Here is a 23547-nt window from a genome sequence, read left to right on the forward strand (position 1 = left end):
GTAATGGATTCGTGGGGGGCAATGTCCGCATCGGCCATGGCATATGTTCTCTGTGATCATAAACATTTTACAAGGTTCCGGAGATTATGGATTATGGATGTAATGCATATAATGCTTTTGAATTCCTATCTCCTGGACCAAAAGCCTGGCTCGCAAAACTGAGCTTGAACTCATTCAAGTTGCCTATAACAGACACCTTCGCCAGGGCCAAACAAAAAGAAATTGGCCTTTATCACGAGGTTCTTCCATATTATCAATTACGAAGAATTTCGAAAAGAGGAATAAGAGAAGGTACAAAAACAACGCATGCAGTGCTCAAAGATTGGGAGTAAGACCCTGGTCAACACCTTCTCTGCTGATTGCCGAGAAGAACCTGGCCTCAGCTTGGATCCTTGCTTTCAAGATCATCACTGGCGATCCCTCTGCACTGTCATCGTAAAATTGTACAATATCGTAAAAATAGTTCTACTTATATTTTTAATTATTTTGTAATTTAAATTGTTAACATTTAAGTTATTTTAAATTTGTAAAATAATTAAGAATTTCATATATTCATTCGATATTCATTTGATGTATTAATTTTTTTCGATTTACGGTAAATTTCCTTTTTTATCTCAATATTCATAAATAACGTTTGCAACGTCTTATGAAATCCTTTTTTCAGTATTTGTTCGCTGCATAACGCTATTATCCATTTGATAAGGGTAAAGGACCTTGACACACAAAAAAATCACCCATCTCAGCGAAATAGAATGTATTCTTGATTTATAACAATTTTTACATAAAATCTTTAACATAATATTCACATTTAGGAAATTACAGATTTATAAACATTGTATCCACACAACCGTGGCAATGAAGTCATTGCCTGGTTCATTATACACAACAACTTCAGCTAAAAAAAACAGCATTTCTAGGAACATGATAAGATGGAAAAGTAACTCTTACGGGTTAATATCAGCATGGAACATGACCACAAAGCACAAAAATGAAAAGGAATGAAATTAAAAGAAAAACTTCCTCAGACAGCCGGGTGGCTGCAGAAATAGAGCGATATAGGTATCAAGATTTTCAAAGCAGGATTATTCACAGACGTAAGTAGCCATGAATTGTCCAGAAGTTGAACAATAATTAGACAAATGAAACAGCGTTTTGGCACGACGAATTCACTAACAGTATGGAGGTGCGTTATTCAATTGGAAAGATAAAAATGAAAAATCATCTAGGGGCATCCCTTCTTATGGCTTCTCATTGCCCGCCTCAGACCTCACGGTTTTGATTTCGATGACCTCAGCATAAGAGGTCAAAACAGCCAAGCATTTCAACAATGCTCTTTGTAAATAATGAGTGATAATTAACAAAAATAAACATCTCTTTAAATAAATAAGAAACAATGTTTCCTATTGCACATAATTTTAAGAATTCTCCGTTATGCTTCATAAAAAAAACATTAAAATCTTTATCCACGATCAAGCCTTGATCATGAAAACAGAACTTAAAAGTGCTCTCTCGTCTGTCAAAGAGCTAATCCAGAGGAAACAAAAACTAGATACCTCACCAAATAATAAGTAACCAATTGATGGCACATTTAAGTAAAAACTCTGATGGCAAAATGTCGTTTCATGGCAAAATTCCTTCATATCAAAAAGATTATCACGTGATTTGCAGACTATATCCCGTCCAGCCCATACACACACACACACCCACACACAACCTCTCAGCAGAAGTCAACTCTCTGCGACAGAATCCGAAGAATGACTTCTCATTGGTTTTATTGAACAGAACACAACACTAATTAAGGATTACTTTGAGATCTCCCTTTCAGGGCTCGCATCATCAAGGGGCTTCGTTTAAGGTAGACGCACAATGGTCCGCCCTGCCTTATCCTCCGAGGGAATCGTCGATCGCGCGCGCGAGCGTTATTTCATTCGGAAATTGCTCGCGGAGTGGCATTTCCGACAATTCCACATAATCACTTGTCCCGAGCACCGAGACGGAATTATTTACACAACAACTGCTTCCCCTCGATAACTAAGTACTGCACGAGAAGTTGCTGTAGACGACGCCAGAGCGACCACCGCCTTTCACCCACACGGCACTCCAATTCCGTTGACCCGCCACTCGAGTCTTTGACCTCAAATGGCACTTTAAACGCGAGCAAACGCTGCTGCCTCCGACGCTGGTGACTTCAACGCCCGCTGACTACTCATACGACCCGAGCGACTTCAACGGCCGCCGCTCGTCCTTTGACGTCATATGGCACAGACGCGAGCAGACACTAGTAGTGGTGATTCGAGCCGTTCACGGTGATTTGGCCTCGCTGCTTGCGTCACGCCTGGAGGACGCATGGCGAGGCGGCGAGGCGGTTGGCCCTGCGCGCCAGCTCGGCCCAGTCTTCGAGGCGCGGCGCGCACCGGAGGCGCAGCTGACCCAGCTTCCGCTGCGCCATGAACACGAACTCGCCCGCACCGTGGCGCGCCCCGCAGTGCGCCGGGACGTGCAGCGTGACCGAGGCGCCTCTGTCGGCCGCCGCACCCGACCACCACCCAGCACCACCCTTATCCCTGGGTTGCTGTTGCTGCTCCTCGTGGATCTCGTCCTCGTCGAGCGCGGGGTCCCCCTCGAGCGCGGGAGGCGGCGCCCGCGTCCGCCGAATCAGCTTGGTGACGCGCACCTTGAGCTCCGAGGTGTCGGGGTCGTCGCGGCTCTCCACGCTGCGGATGCTGCCCCGGGTCACTGTGGAGGGCAAAGGGAGACGTCAGGAGGAGTCAGCAATGGGAGGGGATGGAGCGAACATAAATTCAAATGCGCGCAAAGAGAAGTAGGGGATGGCGGCGACGGGGGAATGTACTCACCGAGATCACTGCTGCAGAAGGCGTGCGTCATCTCCTCCATGGTACACGGTCTGCATTCTGCAAGAGAAGAGAGGATCCGTTAGCCAGGATTTGCCAGGAGGGATTTGTTAATGTATGGCCATTGCAGCATAATATCATCCCATAATTGAGTGCTTGTCAATATTTACTGAAATCTATCTTGGATACTAAATAATGAACGATCTTTAATGTGCATTAAAATCCCTGGAAAACCACTAAGGCCAAAAAAACATTACAAAGGTACCCACTTGCAGAGGGTGGCATCTCATATGCGGTAGAATTGCCAGCCATTGAATCTGTGTTTACCATGAGTAGCAAACGTACATGTATATGGTGAAGATAACGATTTGAAATGTTCTATCAATAACGAAAATAGTGGAGGTATTCGAACAAGAATTTATGACGTTCATACAAGTATATAGAGGTCCTACTCTGGGATGTGGATTTAAGAAAGTCCGTTCTGCAATTCGTGGGCTATCTTATGAAGTCACGGAGAAGTTCGAGGAAAAATAGTGCTTTGTAAGTGGAGCTTCTATTTTCCCAGCGTCAACTGCCACATCCTTTTTCATGCAAGCGAAGAAAATTCGAAGAAAAATGAACGAATGCAACAATGAGTTGCTAATGATATTGAGAACAAATAAAAATGCATTTCCTTACATTTCCAGTTTGATGTATTAAAACCGATCGACTATTTATTGAAATATAATATTTAAACTCAAGTATCTCGCCCTTTAGCAGGGACTGTTGGGCGCTTCAGCCGATTTAAATCGGCTTTCTTGCTTTTTTGAACGTTTCTAGCCTAGACACACATTCCATGAAAATGGATAATCTAAAAACGAGGGAAATGCAGATTAAGGAGAGCACTCACCTTCGGAGGGATCGAAGGTCTTGGCGCCACTGGGCAGCGGCTGCAGATGGTACTCGAAGGAAGCAACGGTGCGCCCCCTGGGCGACTGGCCGCCAGGCGTCGCCTCCACATACAGCGCCGCCTGCCCGCGCCGGCTCTGGAAGCACCGCACCCCAGATCCCCGCGCCTGGCCCTCCTCCGGGAAGAGCGGGTGCAGCGCGCGGACGCCCTCCAGGAAGAGCCGCGCCCCGCGCCACGTGCGGCCCACGCGCACGCAGCCACGGAAGTCGCCTTCGCCGCCCGCGAGCCGCAGCAGCACCCGGAGAGCCCCACGAGGGTACGCCCACGAGACGGCACCCTGCGAGCAGCGCAGATAGACGGGCCGCACCCCGACTCCACCTCCGTCTCTCACGACCTCCGACTCAGCCATCAGCCCACTGCGGAAGAAAGGAAGGGAATGGACGTGATGGGATTTGCAAAGAGCTGCTCTTAGTTTCAGACACTACCTTATGACCTCATTTCAAATATACATCTCAAAAAATTTATCTCAATCAATTAAACAAAAATAAAAAATTAATTGTCACGATAGATGAGGAGGAATCATTGGCGGAATTTGGGAACGAATGAATATTTTCGAAATTGTACACCCACAGGCAGTCAATATTTGTCCACACCATGCAAAAATCAAGCATAAAAATTTATGACATGATATAATTTTTTTATCCCGCCATATCACGTGAAAGCGTCGAACAGAGCATTCAATCTATTTTCCAAAATCTCCACGGCAATAAATTGCTACATATTAATGGAAGGCCGATGAGCACAGTTGCTGTTTCTCATAATCCTTCATGCATCCCTCCTTAGGCCGTAAAAATAACGCTAGCGTAGGTTCTCTTAACGGAGCATTTGTCAAAGCAAGTGTACACTCGTGTGCAGCTGCCTTTTTGGCGATCGCATCGACTCGAAAGGTAGCGGCGACTGCGGAGAGCGCGACTGCCAAGGAAGGCAAAGCGCTCAGTCCAGATTCGGAAGGGGAGCAGCGCCGGGACTTCGGTCCCGTCCGATTAAGGGACGCAGGCCCGCGGGACGCGCAGTCCTCGAGCACCGACAAAGGCTGCAAGGGCGACCGGGGGAGAAATCTCCTCTCGGCAAAGGCGTCGTCCTCCGGGAAGGCGGCCAGTGGCCTGTGTCGTGTGGGCGGAGGAAACCGGATGGCCGAGGGTATGACGTGGTGGAACGGGTCTCGAAGCCTAGACCCCCATCCTGAGAGAGCATCCCGAAATAGATATTGCCAGAGTGCAAAGAAAGGACATCCGGCGACTTCCGGAATATTTCGTGCGGATCAAAAATCGCCGTGGGGAAGACGAGTCGTGGTGGGAGGGAGCCTTTCTATCCAAGAATACAAATCCCTCTTCAATGCGGTGAAGAGAGGATTACTTGAAAGAGGTCGACAGGATTACTTGAAAGTCGAGAAGTTTTTCTCCAACAACATTGAATTTAAATGGTGAACTCTATCCCAAAATGCAACTCAGACAAAACCCCAATGAGAGCCTGCTCGCGAATGTCCCACAGCATAGAAATGAACACAAATCATGCATACCAGATATAATCGCGACTTTTGCACTCTGCCTTTCCATTTATTATTATAGTATTTCAAAAATAATTCTTCTCGAATAATGTTATTTAGTCTTGAGTCTCATTATTCGGTACATAAGGTACAGTATTTACATAAGTCAACGTTAAATGATTGAAACGTGCAAAGCGATTCGATTATAAGTGCGAGGGCTGCGGAGGTGTAATTGTAACGGCAGCGAACGTGCCGAGACTAACTGAAACTACATCAGTTCACGTAAAAATGGGCTGGGCCCAAGGAAGCTCTCTTCTCTCCAGACATTTCTCAATTTTTGCCAAAACGTAAGCCAAGTCACAATTAATCCCTACATTCTGGCACACAGCCTCATTTTTCAATAAAATCCATTGGCTTTGGAGCTAGCGGTTAAAATATATGTATAGTATCAACGCTTATTCACTATATACCTATATTATGTCATATTACATTACTATTAAAAATATTTTGCGCAAACAAACCTAATACTTTCTCCAGAATTGATGCGGAACAAAAATCACCAGTGGGAACAATTCACGATTTACAATTATCGATGGCTGCAGTAATAGATATTAGAATGATTGACAGCGAGAGCTCATCTTAAAAAGAATGACAAAATTTGTAATTTTCCCAATTATTCACTTTCGGTAACTCACGTTTATTTCCCAATACTTGTGCAATGTGTAAGGACGAAATGGTAAACACGACGCGGAATACGTCGAAACAATCTGAGTACACAAAATAGTCTGGAGAAGTACCAAGTTGTTTTCTGATTGACGTGATTTTTACACCAGGGATGGAATTCGCCAAGACTTCAATAATTCGGCTGAGCTGGGATTTGAATCCGGGTATCTTGATTGCCAGCATTGCAGGTATGTTACCACTTACACCACCAATCCTGGCAGAACATACAAGTGGAAATCGGGACGCAGTTTCCATTTTGGGAGGCAATAACTTTGCACCCGCGGGCGTGACTGCTTGGAGTATTGCTTGCTTCGTGCGGCTTTCTGAATTTGCACAATGCGAGTTCATCAGCCACTGATCTGATGATGGCTTTCTTATCGTGTTGATGTTCCATTCCTAAGGGAAAGGGGCAGGGGGCTCTGAGTAGGGGGCGGGGTAGAATCTGGAGGAGAGGTGGGGGTAGAGCGTGAGCAAGCACAAATAAGAGTGGGTTGAAGGATAGGCCGAGAGATTTTCCCACAGTGAGAGGAGGGACGCGAGGAGGTTTTCAAATGGTTTTTTTCCTCTCTCTCGTTTCGAAAAAATAAAAGCGGCGGTTGGAGAGCAACGTGCCGCTACTACGGAATCCGCTATTGCGCTTTTAGGGTTAATTGCCGTTTCCAGCACTCACTCACACACACACACACACTGGACTGGACACTCTGGACGGAGCACTCCAGAGCAGGAGAACACGCATCGCAGAGGTGGAAGGGTTGAGCCCTTGGAAGCGAGGGCAGCCGGAGGGATCGCTCAGCAGAGCTTGAATAAATACGACTAATAACATGTAAACAAGAAGATAAATATTCACGCTTATGCAAATGATGTAAGAGGGACTCGCTCAATGGTATGCCATTTGTTCACGTCCTTCAGTTTCGGGCGAAGAACATATTGTTCCGATTACTGCTAAAACAAGTTCAAGCAGCATTCATCTCAAAGAAGAGCTGCCGGTTTACGTTCAGGAAATAGTTTGCGATAACATGGAGCAAATAAGGTGAACCTGGCTTGGATTCGATGAATTACGCAGCATGGAGGTGGAAAACAACTATGGCCAGGATCAAGAATACCTTCGGCGACCACACTTAAGTTTAGCGGGGACGATGAATTCAGATACACGTGAGACTGGACCGAGAGCAGAGTGTCGCTGCCCCCTGGGGCGGGGCTGCTGCCCCCAGGGGCGGAGCTGCTGAGAAGGCACTCGCATACCAAGGCGCATCAAGTGGGGGGGAATTTCAATTGGAGATTGCGTACGAATACGTAAGTGTACAATTGACGTAAGGATGCACATTATTATGAAATCGATGTTCAAACAAAACGTAGGAATCTCAGTGAGGGCACACCTCAAAAGACCACATTATAAATAACATTTACGACTCCCGTATAGCACGCTATGAAAGCAATTGTTTTATAAGGTGTATGCGGATTCTTTGTCACCACAGGTACCATGTTGTGGTACTCATTTTCAATATTTTCTATTGCCGAAACGGCGGATTCGCTTTTCAGCCCACACCAATGCGCCCTGAGGTGGTTTTGGCGGTGATTTGGTGGAATTTGCTGATGACTGAGAGTGAGAAGCAAGGACACTCGTCACGCAATTCATTTAACCGAACATTGCTTCGACGCAGAATGTCATCATCAGCTACAATCACAATTTATCAAACACGTAGGTGATTACACGACGGTGAAATCGGTCAAATAGCTGTTGTTTATAAATGTTTAATTCCCAATATTTTTCTTTTCATCCACTATGATAACAGCACGAAAGCCTGCAGAATGTTTCAGTTCTAAATGGTACTTCAAATGATAATCGTAGCAATAACAGTTTTCTCATAAGTGCAGAAACGAAGTCCACCGATCTCAACAAGAATCGCTTAAGGAAAACGAGAGAAGCTAATTTAGGACTTTTCAGGAAAGCGATGCATTTCTTAGCTGAAGCCTCGTAATTATTCACAATTCAGGCTCTCACAGCTTTCCCCTGGATCGACTCAGACACCAACGAGATAACTAGAAATCTGCCCCCCACTCCAATTTTTCCAGCTTAGTTCTCCAGCGAGCAAAAAATCTGACTGCTGCAAAGCGTTCAATCGCCAGTCTTAAAGTAACGGGAACGATCTCACGACCGCCATGCCAAGTGGTTTTTACAGCCTGCCTCTCTCCCTGGAGCCGTATTTGTTGATTAAACCCAAAAAGACTTTGAAAGAGACGAAATTCCACCGTGGTCCGCAGTCGCGGGGCTAAAAAAAAAACATACAAATAAAGCTTGTTCTCGTACGGTCGACCCTAATGAGGTCGCAGTTGCGAAATCATAATAGCGTAGTGCTATTGAGCGTTGAAATTTTCATCACGTGATGCCGACGCCGAAATCTCCCTGATGTCAGACCACAATGAAGGGAAGGAAATGTGGATTGTCGATTTTCACCGAAATAAAGAGCTCTGGCGATTGGGGAGGCACTTTCACATTCGGCCGATGGCGCTTTACGACCGCCATTTGATGCCTCTCGAGCTGCTCGCTTTCCTACGCTCAACACGAGCGCAAAGGCCGGGTGATCGAGCGAAAAATAATTGCGACACATAAAGCGCATTTTGCGTTAGATCAGTGTCCTAAGGTCATTGGTAACGTCAACTGCATAGTTAGCAAGAAACATCGATCATTGATCGTAACAATTAGCAAAACCATAGCAGAAGGCTCCGGACATAGCATAAAGGCAACCGCACAGGAAAAAAAACACATCTTAATAAAATAAATTTGTGCTGTAGTTTTCCGATGGTTCTTTAGAATACTGCAGGGTGGCGTACAGTACGTGTCGATTGTTTCAGAGAGACCGAATGCTATGCAATATGGCTGGGCACCGCAAAGAGTGTCATTCATTTTTTGTTCATTGTTTTCCCGCAGACGAAAGCGGAGCCATTTCGGGATGGAACATTCGCGATTTGCACTGCCAGCTGTCGCCACCTTAGGCAGCACCGGCGCACACCATCAGCGGTCTCTCTCTATTCTCATGCGGGCAGATCTAGAAAGATGGCGTCTCTCTTCCCACGCGATATATATGTACAGTCAATTTTAAAAGTCGGTCCACATACCTGGCGCAGCCGTCTCCTTTACTCTCCGAAGTCGACATTCGCGTATTGCCTCGTTCAGATTACGATGGTTAAAACCTGTGCTGCCCTCTAGTGCTGACATCTAAAGTGAACGAGAAATCGACGGTTAGCAAAGCTGTTGTGGCATGCGGGGTCAAGATATTACTGTGTTCAAAGTGTATTTAACGAATAATTTTTCTTCCGCCCATATTCTTCCTTGCTTGGACAAATCCATGAATAAAAAATTCAGTGAAGGGAGCTTCGCGAACTTTTCGTATTTCTCTTGTCGCTTCCTCTTCCGGTCTCCCAGCGCCTAACCATAGTAAAGTGGCAACGTTTGGAACTACGTGAACTATTGCCCAGACATGCATTCACACAGCTAATTCTGCCAACTATCGTTATGACGATCGCACGGCCAATCGTAATGTGAACGGGATTACGCGTTTCTTGTCCACTGGGGATCGATTTCATTTGATCAGGTTGTGCAAATGGTGCAACTTGACTACTTTAACCCCCGCCAGGAGCCCCAAACACAATTTCTGCGGGTGGAAGGCGCCGTGAAGCCTTCCCCTCCCTCCACATCCAAACAATTCGGAGAAGAATTTAAGGATTTTTCCGACGAGTAACCCACCGCGTGAGGAAGAGAGAGGAACGTCCGAGACGTTTGGTAAACTTAGAAAGCACATATTGTACCTACTAATAAAATTTTCGGAGCATTTCGAGCATAATACCATAGAGTAAGTATATACTTACTCTATGATAATTATCAATATTATTTCTCCACATAATCTTGTGAAAAATAAGTAAATTTATACGCCAATGCTAAAATTGTCGTAAGCGACGCGGTTACCATCAATGCTCGCGTTCACCCGTGTCGGTGGCGAAGGATTGTCAGTCATTTTTCACTGTTTAGTAGTGGAATAGCGGTTACTCCCCAAGAGTGTGTTTATTCAGAATACAAGCAGTGCCTACATTTTGATTACCGCAACGTGCTCTCATCCTTTAAGTGGAAAATATGAAGTATCTTAATTTTTTACCTAATTTACCTAACTTTCTACCTAATTTAAACATAATTAAATGTCCATCTGAAATTATAAAGGGAATGTATTTCATTATCATTAAATGTATCCTGGTTATGTTGAATTGCATGGAAGATTTTACGAATCGCCCCGCCTGCGCCTCTCCCAACGTGAACTTACCACTCTAATTAACAGTAACGACCGTTCGCATTTGGCCCTTCCATTCTATCCGTATCCTTACTTTAATCCTTCTCCTCCCCCTTTACCTCAAATATCTCCTCTTTTAAAAACTTTTTTTTTTCTCTCTTACTCTCTACTCAATCATTTCTCACCTCTTCCGTTCTTTTTTATACTCACATCTGAGATCCCTTTATACTTTTCTTGTCCCACTTCGTCGTCGCCTAAATTTCCGCACCGTAAAGCGCTACATCCCTAGCAGTAAAATATAGTTTGTATTAATTGGGCAGAAATAGTCATGAGGCACCCGACACGGTATATTTTTATCGGGTGAAAATTATGAATGCGTAGTTTTGAGTTAGTAGGAATGTGATCAGTATTTTTTCACCCGTAAGACAGACTCAAAATATTCATTACGTGAGTGTAAGTTCTATTATTGATGTGAAACCACATATATGTAATAATATGGAGAACATTGACATGCATGATATCACCAGGCGCCAATTACAGCAGAAAAAAGAAACAAAAAAGGGCTTGACGTCTCAATGAAAGGGGCAAAGATAAAAGATATAATACATGTGCCTTAAAATGTGAATAAGTAGGCAAACAAGTCATTTAATTAATGCTTCGGTCGGTTTTTTAACTATCGAAAATATATTTATGATAACTATTAGGACATTCGAACTTTTGATGAAAATGAACATGTGGGTTAATTACTTACTGATACCTGGAATATATTAAGCATCACTTAAATATTTACTTAGGGAAATATTGGTAACGACTGGAATAAATACCATAACGAAGTAAACATAATAATTTAGTGCAAATTAGTACTTTTGATTTCTCGTGTGATAAGACACGTATAAAACTGTAGGATGACATATATCCCAAGAAAATGCTTAGAGATAATGAATGCGCATATCGGAATGTCTAAAATACTTAAAAAGAGAGCAATATGCATTGATGGTGTTCGGTAATGATGTGTTGAAGGCATAATCTAGAAGGTTATCTTGTAGGCAACTTTTAGAATACTCTTTCAGACTTAAATTCCGAATTTTGTTTATCCCTTATACATGTGTTGCGACGCCGACACGTCTCGGTATTTTTTTGGCCTACTCAGACTGTCTCTCTCAGAATATTATCAGGGTGAGAATCGCGTGACTGAGAACTTATGCTTCGCCTTGCGTTCTGGCACTGGGAGGGTGGGAGGTCGCGTAGAATTTAGAAATAGAGAAGAATGCCTCGGTAGGACTAAGGTGGATAGTGAGGTGAAGCGAAACTGGCCCTTTCAAGGCACAGATACCCGAAGTTAGAGGTCAGTGGGAAACGCTCGCGCAAGCCGCGGGGACCGACTTTTGAAAGTGAATGTACACGCGATAGGATGTGACGGTGGATCGAGTTGTACTGAAAAGCCTTTTTCTGTGATTCGCTATCCTCGAAAGCGTCCAATGGTTTACAGACAGACCACCAGAGGTCTAGTTAACAGAAAGCGCCACGGTACTCACACTCAGCAGTTTACACACATAGAGGCACAATTCTAACTGATGGCCAAACTAGCATATCATACCTTCAACGAAATTACTCATATTCGACACTTCGATTTCAATATCAACTACTGTAATAGCTGACCTCCATATAGTCCCCTAGTGCTGACGAGCGGTTCCTTCAATTACCTCCATAGCTAGAGATCAGAGCAGTTATTCCTCAAGTCAGTCCGAGGTTCAAACGAAGGAGTGACTACCACTGTGAAGTAGCAGTAGTAGTACTTCGACTAACTAACTCAATTTTGAAAAATCTTGAAGATAGCAAACCTCTCCGGGCGTGCATATTTCAGAGTGAACACAGTTCGACTCCGGGATCCGTTTCATTACGCCCGTTGACGTCGGGTGACGCCCAAAATGTAACGAATGCATGAATCAGTTACGGCCAAAGGGCGATTTGCTCTCTCGAATGTACACCCACGCGGATAATGCATTGATGGATGTCCTGGCCCCGGGCAGATCACGACTCGAACGAACACTCTCACAGTGGAATATCTTTAAAGCGGTTGTTTGGAATCCGAGGAAAAATCGGATCTACGCAGGCTAGACAGATTTATATCTGCCGTTCCGTCGATCGCCTTCGTGAAGATTCCGTGCAGCCCAAGGCAGGCTGAAAGGAGTCAACTTGCCTGGATATCTCTCGATCACGGCCCCTCCACGCCTATTCGGCGATTTGAAATACATTTAGAAATTTAATGCCAACAAAATCTCGTGTTTTTATATTACGGTTCGAAAAAGTAGCCTACTGATGTTGAAGGGATGAACGCGCACTTGAAGCCAAGTACTCCCCAAAGAAGAGACCACGGGGAAACGGTATATTTACATTTTATCACTTGATAGTTCCTTTGTTTAATTTCAATCAGTACCTGTCATTTCTATGTAATTTTGCCGGTTCACATAGTGGTAAAGATGCACGTAATTAGTGCAAAAACGTCTGACCCAAAACATTACATCAAATTACAAAAGAGCTCCAACACAGCTTGGCTTGAGGTGACGCTAAAAGGCTATAAATCTGCAGCCGATTATGCAGAGAGCATTTGTTTAGAACGTTTGTTTTTCATTCGCTAAACATGGAACTGTTTTCTATCACACAGTGATGTCTGGAGGATCGTGGTGGCAGAATATAGAGCAATCGCCCATTCCACAAATAACAGATAGGTGTCGCTGAAAAACGAAACGGGTCTCTGTACTTGTAGGTCGCTATGCGTAGTACGGAGGGCCTTGAGGAGATATTCAGTTATAGAATTCGGTAGATGAACGGAAGGATACACATTGACGATAAAAAGGACCTCAATCACATTCAGCCACGTGCTTAGAGATCTTTGGGTTCTGCGAGCATTTAAAAAAATAATTATGTGATTCCATAAGGGAGGATATAAATGTAGAGGATGGCTATACGCTACCTTAAACGTGGGAACCACTTTTGGGATTTATAACTTTTTTCTACAACTGATGCATTTGTAGATTTAAAAAATGACGATTGTTGCTCATTGTAGGGCCTACAAAGACTGCGGAAGAGCAGGGCGAAACGATCGCAAATATTTCTTTAAAACAAAGGCACTATCAAAGGCCATGCATTGCCCGATATTTCCACGAGCTGCGCAAAGGGACAACAAGATACGTTCACCCAATCTCAATTTTAAACTAACAAATCGCCAAAGTTGGCGCCCGCTATTTTTGAGCTCGTGACGTCATTAGAGATCTGGCTTATTTACTCCATCATGAAGAACCGCTCATTGACGGAAGGAATTGCTCACAAAACACAAACAACAACGATCCACACGAGGCCCGTCCAAAAGACCGAGAAGAGAACTGCAGACATTTGTACGTGACGTCATCAACTTACAAGCGAGAGGGACCACCCATTTCATATGGCAGCGAAATGAGTGAGAGAGCAAGCCCATTCAATGGCGAAGTGCTTCCTTAATATTTCGCTCTTAACATAATGCCACGGCATCGGCTATCAAACTAGATATTACCAACAAAGTAAGTTCAAACTTTTTGGAAACAAACAAAAAAGAATTTTGAAGCGCTCTTTCTCATGAGAGCCGTCACTTGTTGATTAGGTGCTGGAGTGGACTGGTGGTTGTGAAGCCGCTCGCTTCCGTGTTGAAGTGTAAAAGATTAAAACGAAAGCTCTCCTTCCCCGCACATTTCCGTCAAGTGGCCGATAGGAGGTCTTTTCGCAGCCATCCGCGCCTTGCGTCCACGGGCCTTCCGAAATTTCCCAGCATCCTCTCCAGCATCAGCGGAGGGTAGGAGCCCTTCTCGAGAAGCGGCTCGTTTGAAAGAGTGCCACTCTGTCGCGGCGGGCCTTTTAAAAGGGGCCCTTTTAAGTGGGGCATATTTCACGATCGCAGGGCCGCCAAGCGAGAGGAGATAGCGGCACGCCCACGGAAATGAGGCGACGTGTCAAAGGCGCTCAGACGAGGGGCAGACCTGATTGGGGAGAAACGAGCCCAGTGCTCACACGCTGACCGGCGGAGAGCAGAGTGAGTGCATTCCATGAGAGCCTGCATTGCGCTGAGGCAAATGCTTCTCATTTTATATAGGGAAAAGTTGAACCTTTCTCTTTCTTTAATTATAACCTCAGTGAGGCAGGTATTAGCATTGTTATGTTGAGTTGAAACATTCCCAAAACAGTTTTAAGACCATTTGGCAATTTAAAGCAGAGCCCCTGGGAAATATTCGAACGACGATTTTTTGGTATCATGGTACTGGGCAAACATTACCTCGGTTACATAGACTCGGCCACATGACATTAAAATTGGGTCGTTGACAAAAATTTTCCTTGGATTAAAAAAGCTGGATAATGGTATCGTTTGAAATATAAAGGTAACCGCACTTTTTCCTTTTTCTCCATCCGTCGCATGCTTCTCGAGATCTTTCCAACGAAGAATCGACGACGTTAACCCGTTCCCAGACAAGTTGATGACGTAGCCAACTCATCCTGAGCGTGCCGCCGTGAGCGGCAAGCGTTGTCCGGACTTCAGAAAGAAATTCATTAGAATTTACAATTGGAGCAAGCTTCTTCACGGTAACGAGGGATGAACTATGACTGCAGATGATAAATTGTGGTGTCATGGAAGAATGATGAAGATCAAATGGATGGATCGAATGAGTAATGCGGAAGTTATAAGAAAGGTAGCGGAACAACCTTTTGAAACTGTGGGTGGAAAACAGAACAATTGAATCGGCGGTTCAAATGAAAAGCATCTTTGAAGCGAAGGGGAGCAGGGGATGAGACAGAGCACGATGAGGTCAACAAATGAGGAAGGCATTGAAAGATGGGGTGAGCGTGGAGCTGAGTCAATGCGAACTTTTTAACCAGAGTGGGATGAGGACGTTCTCCGAAGCCCGAGACCCTGTTGATAAGCTTCACGAGATTCTTGTTAGTGATTGAGGGCGGCACTGGGTCTTTCCAGAGTACAACATAGACTGTTCTGGTTTGCTCCTTTGATTTGGGATGAGCCCTGAAATCCACCATTAAGCAGAGGTAACAGACCCCCTCACAGCCCTGGTTACTCATGTTTATTCGCAATGATGATATTTTCATAGATGATATTTGCCTATCTGAGCGTGGCGATGACAACAGGCGTGAAGATGCGGTGTGAAGACCGAAGGGGGATGTTTTATTTCTCGCAATGACTAATCTTTCGCGTTCATCTGCCGAGAAATGTCATTAAAATGGTGTTTCGGGTCCGATTAACCGACGCTATGGTCCCTATACATTCAACAAATGGTGCGGCGGCGCTCACACTTAAGTTAAGGCGCAGTGCAATGAAAAATGCTCTTCACAGATATCGAAGGATATTCTCTTGGGTACCGCTTTCTTTGACTTTCCCACAGGAACCCTTGGGCACCCTTATCGCAGGGCTGGCACCTGGCGTGCGACCAAATGCTCATCGCCTCGAGATAAAGGGAATTTCTTCATGCGTCAATGGAAATAAACAGAGGTTGAGAGAGAGAGAGCAATGCTGTGTATACGTGTAAAACCGCTTCAAAAGGGCATTATGGGGATTTTGAGAGTCGTAGAAGTTTCTCAATGCAACTCAAAATGTTTGGGTGGTCGTCCGGAGTGTATTAACCACGCACTCACTTTAAGGGCATCCATCTACTGCAAAGCGAATACTATTACTCATCTATTGCAATACAATACCTGTAACAATATATCTCGCACATTGTGTCATAGCGATATGGCTTCGAAAAAGAGGTTTTCAAAAACCTTTGAAAAACATCTGACAGCAAACAGTCTTCATATTCCGACCGCTCAGAAGGAAAGAAAAAATTAATAGGATGCTTCATTTGGAGCATGCTGCGTTACGGGATAGAGATCGTTAGGAATAGATCCATTTGACTTAAATCAAAATTAAAATTTATGGCAGCAATAAGTACGGGAACAAGTAAGATGGGCGAGGTGATTTTACGCACAAATCAAAGGGGTACTTACAACAAAGGGGTACTTTTTCGGGAAAACGTCAAAAATACTACGCTACGGAGGATTTTTTAAAAGTACATGATGAATCAAGGTTGAAATGAACTTCTTCCCTTCTGCCTTACGTCATACTGGAATTTCTTATTTCGTTTAGACGATTGAGCTCGTACACCTCGGGTGAGTTTCTTTTAATTAAATCAATAGTTCGAACTCTCTATTCGTCCGTTGAAGAGAAGGCAAAAGGCGGCTGTGTGTTACGATCCGTTGTTATACTATATGGTACCTACGATAGACTATCCGGTATCAATCATACGTAATTCTAAATGCAGTATATGCAAAAAGTAGACCGGTGTAGTTATGTTTACCGAATTATATAAATTATATCTAGTTCTTTAAGCGCTAAAACTACAAATATGCATCGTCCGAAGGAAACTCATTTTGAAAAGTTTTTTTTTACATATGCGATGCAGATCTATAATGAATACTCAGATAAAATACAAATCACTCCAAAGTTGAGCGTGAACTAATAACATAACCGTTAGGCAAATTAGCGACATTAGGCGTATCCGCTCCCGAATTAGGAGGCTTGGTGCCTTGGCATGCAATCAACCACCAAGGCAAACCGAAGATGTTTACGATGAAAAATGAAAGAGAAGAAACTTCGTTGGAGGATCGCCTTAGAGCGAGCGAGCGAGCCATAGAGGGGAGGGAGATGAATGTGAAGCGAATGAGGGTGCTCGCGCGGCTCATTCCATTCCGAGCACGATTGAGCAATGGAGCGAAATCGCTTCCGCCCCACCCCACTCCCCCCAATCACCATGACGACGGGGGAGGGGGTCGCATTACTATTCTCCCTCCGCCAGGCAAACGGGAGCATTCGGAGAAAGGTCTTCATTTGCCGTGCACGTGGACGGCCCATCGCCGCTCCTCCGCACCCGGCGCGGCCCCATGTCACCTCGACTCAACACTCCCAGTATCTACTAATAAATTACTCCCTGCGCGCCACATCTATGTTGCTCAGCCAATCACCAACACGCTGCATGTAACAGGATTACAAGTACAATGTACAAGTAACTCTCTTGCGTGGCTTCTCATCTGCTATCAATCCCAGTTGCAAACTACTCACCCGCTCAGTGAATCAATCAATAGATAATTTTGGATTGGTGAAGGGGGATCTCAGCACGGATTAAGCCTCAGGCGTGTGAATTCAACGCATTCAGCGTGGGGGCCACTTGCTTTCCCTGCACAACCTCACATTTCCGAGGATGTGTGAGACGGCGTCACCCAAGATCTGAACCCGGGACTCTTCGGACAGAAAGCAACTACGCCCCGCGTTGCAAACCGATGTAACGATCGAGTGAGTCGCAGGGGAGGGAAGCGGACTATAAAGCGGCTGAAATCGGTGCTATCGCAGTATATATATCCGTGTGGTTGCATCGAAGGGGGGCGGCGACGTGGCAACGCCGCATTGCCACACGAGGTCTCGCCCTCGATCATGAATGCCTTGATTCCCAATTTAGTCGACAAATCACGAGTGGAGCGGAGGAGCGCCATCGATGCCCCGCGATCCTCAACTGTTCATTCCCCTTCGCTCCCCAGAGATGGCGGGCCCACACCTCCCGTAATTACACCACTTCTCTCACCAGATGGCAATGATTTGTGTCCATCCGACCGCGAGAGAGCGACTCCTCGAGCTGCATGTGCATTTTACGACGTTCGTTCGAGGTCTCCTCACCGCGCGACAAATAAATGCATTCGATGCAAGGGTGATTCGACCGCGCTTCTACGTCATCTACTTTGTGTCCTTAACACAGTTGAATATTTGCCGCTTTCCGAATGGAATGTCAAAGCGGCGAGTGCCGATGCATTTTTCCTTCGTTTCCGTTCGACAAGGTTTCAAGAGACATTTACGCGACAATACTTGGCACTGTGATAAAACACTTACTTGAATGCTGATCGATATGAAAATACGTATTTTTCTTCATGCAGGAGACAAATGATGGTACCGCAATTGCAGTATATCAAACACCTTTTTTAAAGAGTTCTCGAGCACATTTTCCAATACGAGATCCGGAAGTCACAGAATCGATGACGCTATTTCACTTTCTCTTTTACCGTCTTCCTCAGATAGTTCCAAAACTTCAATGATTTCTGGAAGATGCGCTCGAGTTTCGTGGCCATCCCACTGTCTTCTACAAGGAGGTTGTAAATATACTGGAAGGGGGGGGGGGCACCAATGGTCCCGTGCGTTGAGCGCAGTGTGGCAGGAATGGGGGTGCTTGGGTAGGAAAGACACGCCTACTTTGACATTGATAATCCCATCAAAGTCAATGCTAACTATTCGGTGAAATATTCGGTCATGATCGTTGTTACGTTAAAATAAACTATCGCAACGAACACAGTAAACCTTTTTTCCATCATTATGGGAAGGCTTCGTGAAAATATGCCTGGAATGTCTTCTTCCAAGGAAAAATTATTGTCAATCACCACGGTTTTACCACGAAAATAACATTTTGCAAGAATACAATATCCATTCCCCTGCACTTATACCGATAATTAATAAGATTACAGCCGATGGAAATCTTATGATAGCGAACAGGTCGCAATAATAGTATAACAGTATGTTCACGACGATATATTATCACCACAATATGGACAGTTTAATATAAGTACACGGTGGTTTGACGAACGATCGGAAAACTCCTACGGCAATCAAGAAGTAATGTTGCATTTTAATTTTATAAATCAGAGGCGATATAAGGAATAGAATTATACACGTACTCTGTTTGGGACTAAGTCCGAAAATTGTCAAACCAAGATGGCGGAATTCCGACCACGATTAAAACTCGAATACCTCACCTCCAGATATTTACAACCCCCTCCTATGAAATGTCATAACCTTGGTCAGTGGCCTGGGTTTAACCCACTCACACATTGGACGTGACGTTCTTTAAAAGGGGGCGTGGCCTTCGCATGCGGATTGACCGAGCACTCGGACGACCACCTGCAGCAAGTGGAGGCAAGTGGGCACGCCCCTTGCCGCCCGAAATAGCGCAATTACTTAGGAGCAGACACGCACGTCACACGAATCGGTGTCACTCTCCCGCTTAACGTACAACGAATCTAACACTCATGCAAGCCCTAAGCATACGTAGGCCATGATTTAAAAGCTCCTGAATTGTGGCATGAATTTACATGCATACGATAATCAGCCAGCCACCTCTAGGGTGCGTGGCAGGAGATGAGTGTTTCTCGCTAATGTGCTCTTCGCTACTTGCAGCTGCTCTCATAATTTCATGTGAAATTACGTGGAAGGACCAACAATCATGCTTTTAAATTGCTTATTCTGCCGTGAAGGAATGGATGATATATTCCTTGAATCGGTATACAATCCGAAATACATAATCCAAGGGAAAACGTTAAAAATTGCATGCAATTCAGATAAATAAAAATGTAACTCCTGTTGCACGGATGTTGTTCCCAAGACGGCTGGATGCACAATTTCGCAATTTTGCTAAAAAAAGAGAATCATTACATTGCATCTATTCCTATGGCTGTCCGCCCTTCATAAGCGCCAACACACAAGAAAGAGAGAGTCACGGAGACTATTGTCATTGGGAGAGGGACGGCCGGCGTGCGCCGTGGCTGAGGTCAAGGGTCAGCACGTGCATCTGACCAGCTGCTGCCGTCTCCAAGACGACCATTCGTGGGTTGAGAGAGCGCCAATTAAAACGATGAGAAGAGTTGCTGCGGGCAACAGCCGACAAAGCGATGACGTCATTCGCCATGGCGACGCGAGTAACAATGGCGAATAGAAGAGATGAATCTCTCGATGAGTCTTTCGGCTAAGTCCCCTAGCGGCGGAGTAAGAATCACTATCCACCCGACAGTAATCTTTCGAAGTCCTTAACCCTGGATAAGTCTTGATCCCGTCTGTTGAGTAAATACTCCCTTAAGTCTCCAAATAGCTACTTTATTCTACCGGGGTTTCTTATGTTATTTTACTAGACGCTAGAATCACGAGGTACTGCGTATTATCCGAAATGGATCTATTTGGCCAGCTAGATTTCTTTACATTACTCAGGGACAAAGTATGGATACTGAGTCATTTTCTACTCCAGTGTTCGGGCAAGCAACGCCATTGATTGGGACTATGTGAGAACTTCGAACCTAAAACACCTGGCGAACCAGCACGGAGAAATCGGCCGCATGGAGGCTCGCACTCAGCATCCCTCGTCGGAAAGGCGGACACAGTCCGAAGATCTCACCTGGAGGCGCTGATTGGAGATTGGGACAGCAGAGTACGGGGCAAAGGGTGCTGCTTCCGTGGGGGTGCAAACCTGGAATTAACCACGACCCCTTTCCCGCGAACCCTTCATCTCGGGGGAAGCACGGACAAAAAAAACGGATGCACCCTCAGATTAGAAGCGGAAGCCTGAGTACTCGCCCATCTGACCAGCTACCAATTTGTTACTTTTTTATGATGTATCCCGGGTTCTTCTTCACTCACGCACGTGAAAAAATCTGTTTAAGTTGTGATGCAGTGACACTGGACGCAGACATCTCTTCACTAAGAGAATTCGAACAATCGGGGCGCCCGGAAACGACGTAAGGGAGCAGTTTAAATGGCGTGTATTGGTTGGGAAGGAGGGGGAAATTGCTTCTGTTCGGTAATTAGGAGGTGAGGGGGGGGGGGGGGGGGGACCTGTCAGTGGAAGGTGGAATGGATAGGGAAGAGTGTGGCCAAGGAGAGGAGGAAATAAGAGGTTTTTTGTAAGCCACGAATGTCGCCGCCCTGGTTGACAGCGGAAATCGTGGATGACTAGCTGAGAGAAGGGAGCAATTTCCTAGGATTGCCGCAATTACACACGTGCGCTCGTGTTTCAGTGGGGGGGGGGGGGGCGAAAGTGTGAGAGAGGGAGCCCATTGAGCGGACAACGCCCAGCCAAAGTGAGAGCAGGAATGTGAACAACAACACGAAGCCACTGCCTCTGCTCTAGTCATCGCATTTCTACGGACGTCCACTTCGTAACTGTGGTTGTAAACACATTTTGGTGCTCCTTTCCTTCGGGTCACCGTTTTCCTGTTGGCACTGACCGACCGCTAACCGATATTTCACTAGTGTTCGCTGTATCACCAACGAAATAAACTTATTTAGATCATCCGGTTTACCGATAGCAACACCGATCATGCGTGATAGGATATCAGAATATACAGAATAATCACAGGCGCAATGGACGCAATTCATGATATAGTTGTGGTTTAAATGAAACTCTACTCAGCATTTGATGTTTTGTAAACGTCTCCATTGATGAAGGTATACCGTATTCATCGAAGTGTATGTATACAAGTAAGGCGACCACGATCGAGTATTCTTCGGAGGAACCCATGTATTCATTGCGAACCAATGCCCAAACCAAATATGTCCTCCTTATTCAATGGAGTCTTCCAAATCCCTAGGCCACTTTCCGGATTGAAAACGTTTGGGAAAAAGCAGGAAATCTATTCGAATGAAAGGAAAGTCCGTCAGACTGCCCGTCGCCCATGTGGTCCTATCCTTCTGGAAGGCGGACAATGGCCGGCCCTACAACGGGGCCCTTTCACGGCCGAGGTCATCAAATGGCGACAGTAGAGCGGTTCGCACATCCCATAATGGACGTCAGCTCTAAAATTATACAGAGGGTAAAATCAGGGAAAAAACTCTCTCTTTCAATGTACCTAGTTACTTATCAATCGATCTAATTCTGTGTTGTCATGCCTCTCCGTCTCAAACCGAACAGAACCACGCGAAGGCGTCCAGATCCAAGTCCGTGGTGGTCCAGAGAGAAATCTTAGCAGCACAAATCTTGGCAGGCAGCTAACCGGGTAACCATGAAGAGAACTGCAATCCACCAAGGATTGCGAGAGGTGTGGTACAAGGCACCACTAGGGGGAGCGGCACGGGGCGATTCCACACCACTCACGCAACACTCCACCTTAGCCTTAATCAGACACGCGTTCGCTGGCTGGACACGGGCCAAGCATACACGGGGCGGCGAGATGCGGTCGGACCAGAAACTACAGAAGATGCTAATGACGCGAACACCATGCGAATAGAAGTGCAATCTCCGCATTTAATGTCAATCGATGGCAAAGATCTAACAACACGTGTCACAAAAACAAACGTGCAACTTTTCAGGAGAACAAAAAAAACTTATTTTTTCAATTGTAAGTATATAATTTCAGTTGAAATTAAAAACCAAAAATACATAAAAACTAAGTATACATTTGCAAACAAAGAGTTGTTTTTTTCTTGAAATTTTAAATAACAGTATTAGCAGTAATAACTATTAACTCAAACCGGCCAAATTTTGAGATACGTGTTGTTAGAACTTGGCCATCGGAATGCTGGTTCAGGTGCTTTTTCTGGGGCCATGTCGGAGGTATTTTTCGGTTGGGTGTTGAACACCTTCCCAAGGGTCGCTAATCCGCAACCCTTTCCCTCACCCTCGCTGGCTTCTCTCCTCGACCCCCCGAACGGGGGACTCTCTCCCGAAACCGACCGCTCTGACTGCAGTTCTAAATTTGGCAGCTACAAAATTCAGCAAAAATGATCTTTCTTTCTACTTTCTAAAAATGATTCTTCTGCTTACTAGATATTGCGTTTCCACATCTTGATTAGTGGAACTACGAAAAGCATTCCAAATACCTTAACGTTATGGTTTTCGTGAAAATATTTAATTTTTTCAAAATACTTTTCTAATGCATGTCTGAAAGTATCGAAATATGCTTAATGTGGTAAATGTACTTTTATGAAAATGGGTATCTTGTTATCCAATTTTTCTTTGAAACAAGACTTTACGGCTTTATGATCACTTATTCCATTTATTGTTGAAATATTAAGGAAGCTCTCGGGTATATTTGTCGCTAAGAGGTTTAGATTATTATTTCCTCTTGTCGGTTATTACCATTTGGTGCTAAAAGTTGGACCTAAAAGAAACGTGGAGTATTTGGTATAATTTCTTATCCTTGCATGAACTAGTACGTACCACTGAAACTTTGCTTAGGCAACGAAAGGACGCGAAAGGTTTAATGTTGATATAGAAACTCGGATGGGAATCTCTGTCGGACCGTAGATTGAAAAATAGACTTAAAATTTTAGATAAATTCAAGAGCAGTGTCTTTTCTAACGAAAATAGCCATATCTTACGGACGCCAACATAATGCGGAAGATCAGATCATATAAATAAAATAAGAGATATAGACTGTGGA

The 23547-nt window shown here is 44.9% G+C and overlaps 1 protein-coding gene across 1 annotated transcript in view; it reads right to left on the reverse strand.

The window, feature by feature from the left end:
* Window positions 1-739: 739 nt before the first annotated feature.
* Window positions 740-23547, reverse strand: part of LOC124173602 (meteorin-like protein) — a 52624-nt gene continuing 29816 nt past the window's right edge. The window contains exons 2-4 of the mRNA XM_046553029.1: window positions 3742-4157; window positions 2856-2912; window positions 740-2736 (exon numbers count right to left, since the gene is read on the reverse strand). Coding sequence (XP_046408985.1) covers window positions 2330-2736; window positions 2856-2912; window positions 3742-4157 — 880 coding nt within the window. The 3' untranslated portion in view covers window positions 740-2329. The remainder of the gene's footprint in view (window positions 2737-2855; window positions 2913-3741; window positions 4158-23547) is intronic.

The sequence above is a fragment of the Ischnura elegans genome, chromosome 1, assembly GCF_921293095.1.
Source record: "Ischnura elegans chromosome 1, ioIscEleg1.1, whole genome shotgun sequence".
NCBI lineage: Eukaryota > Metazoa > Arthropoda > Insecta > Odonata > Coenagrionidae > Ischnura > Ischnura elegans.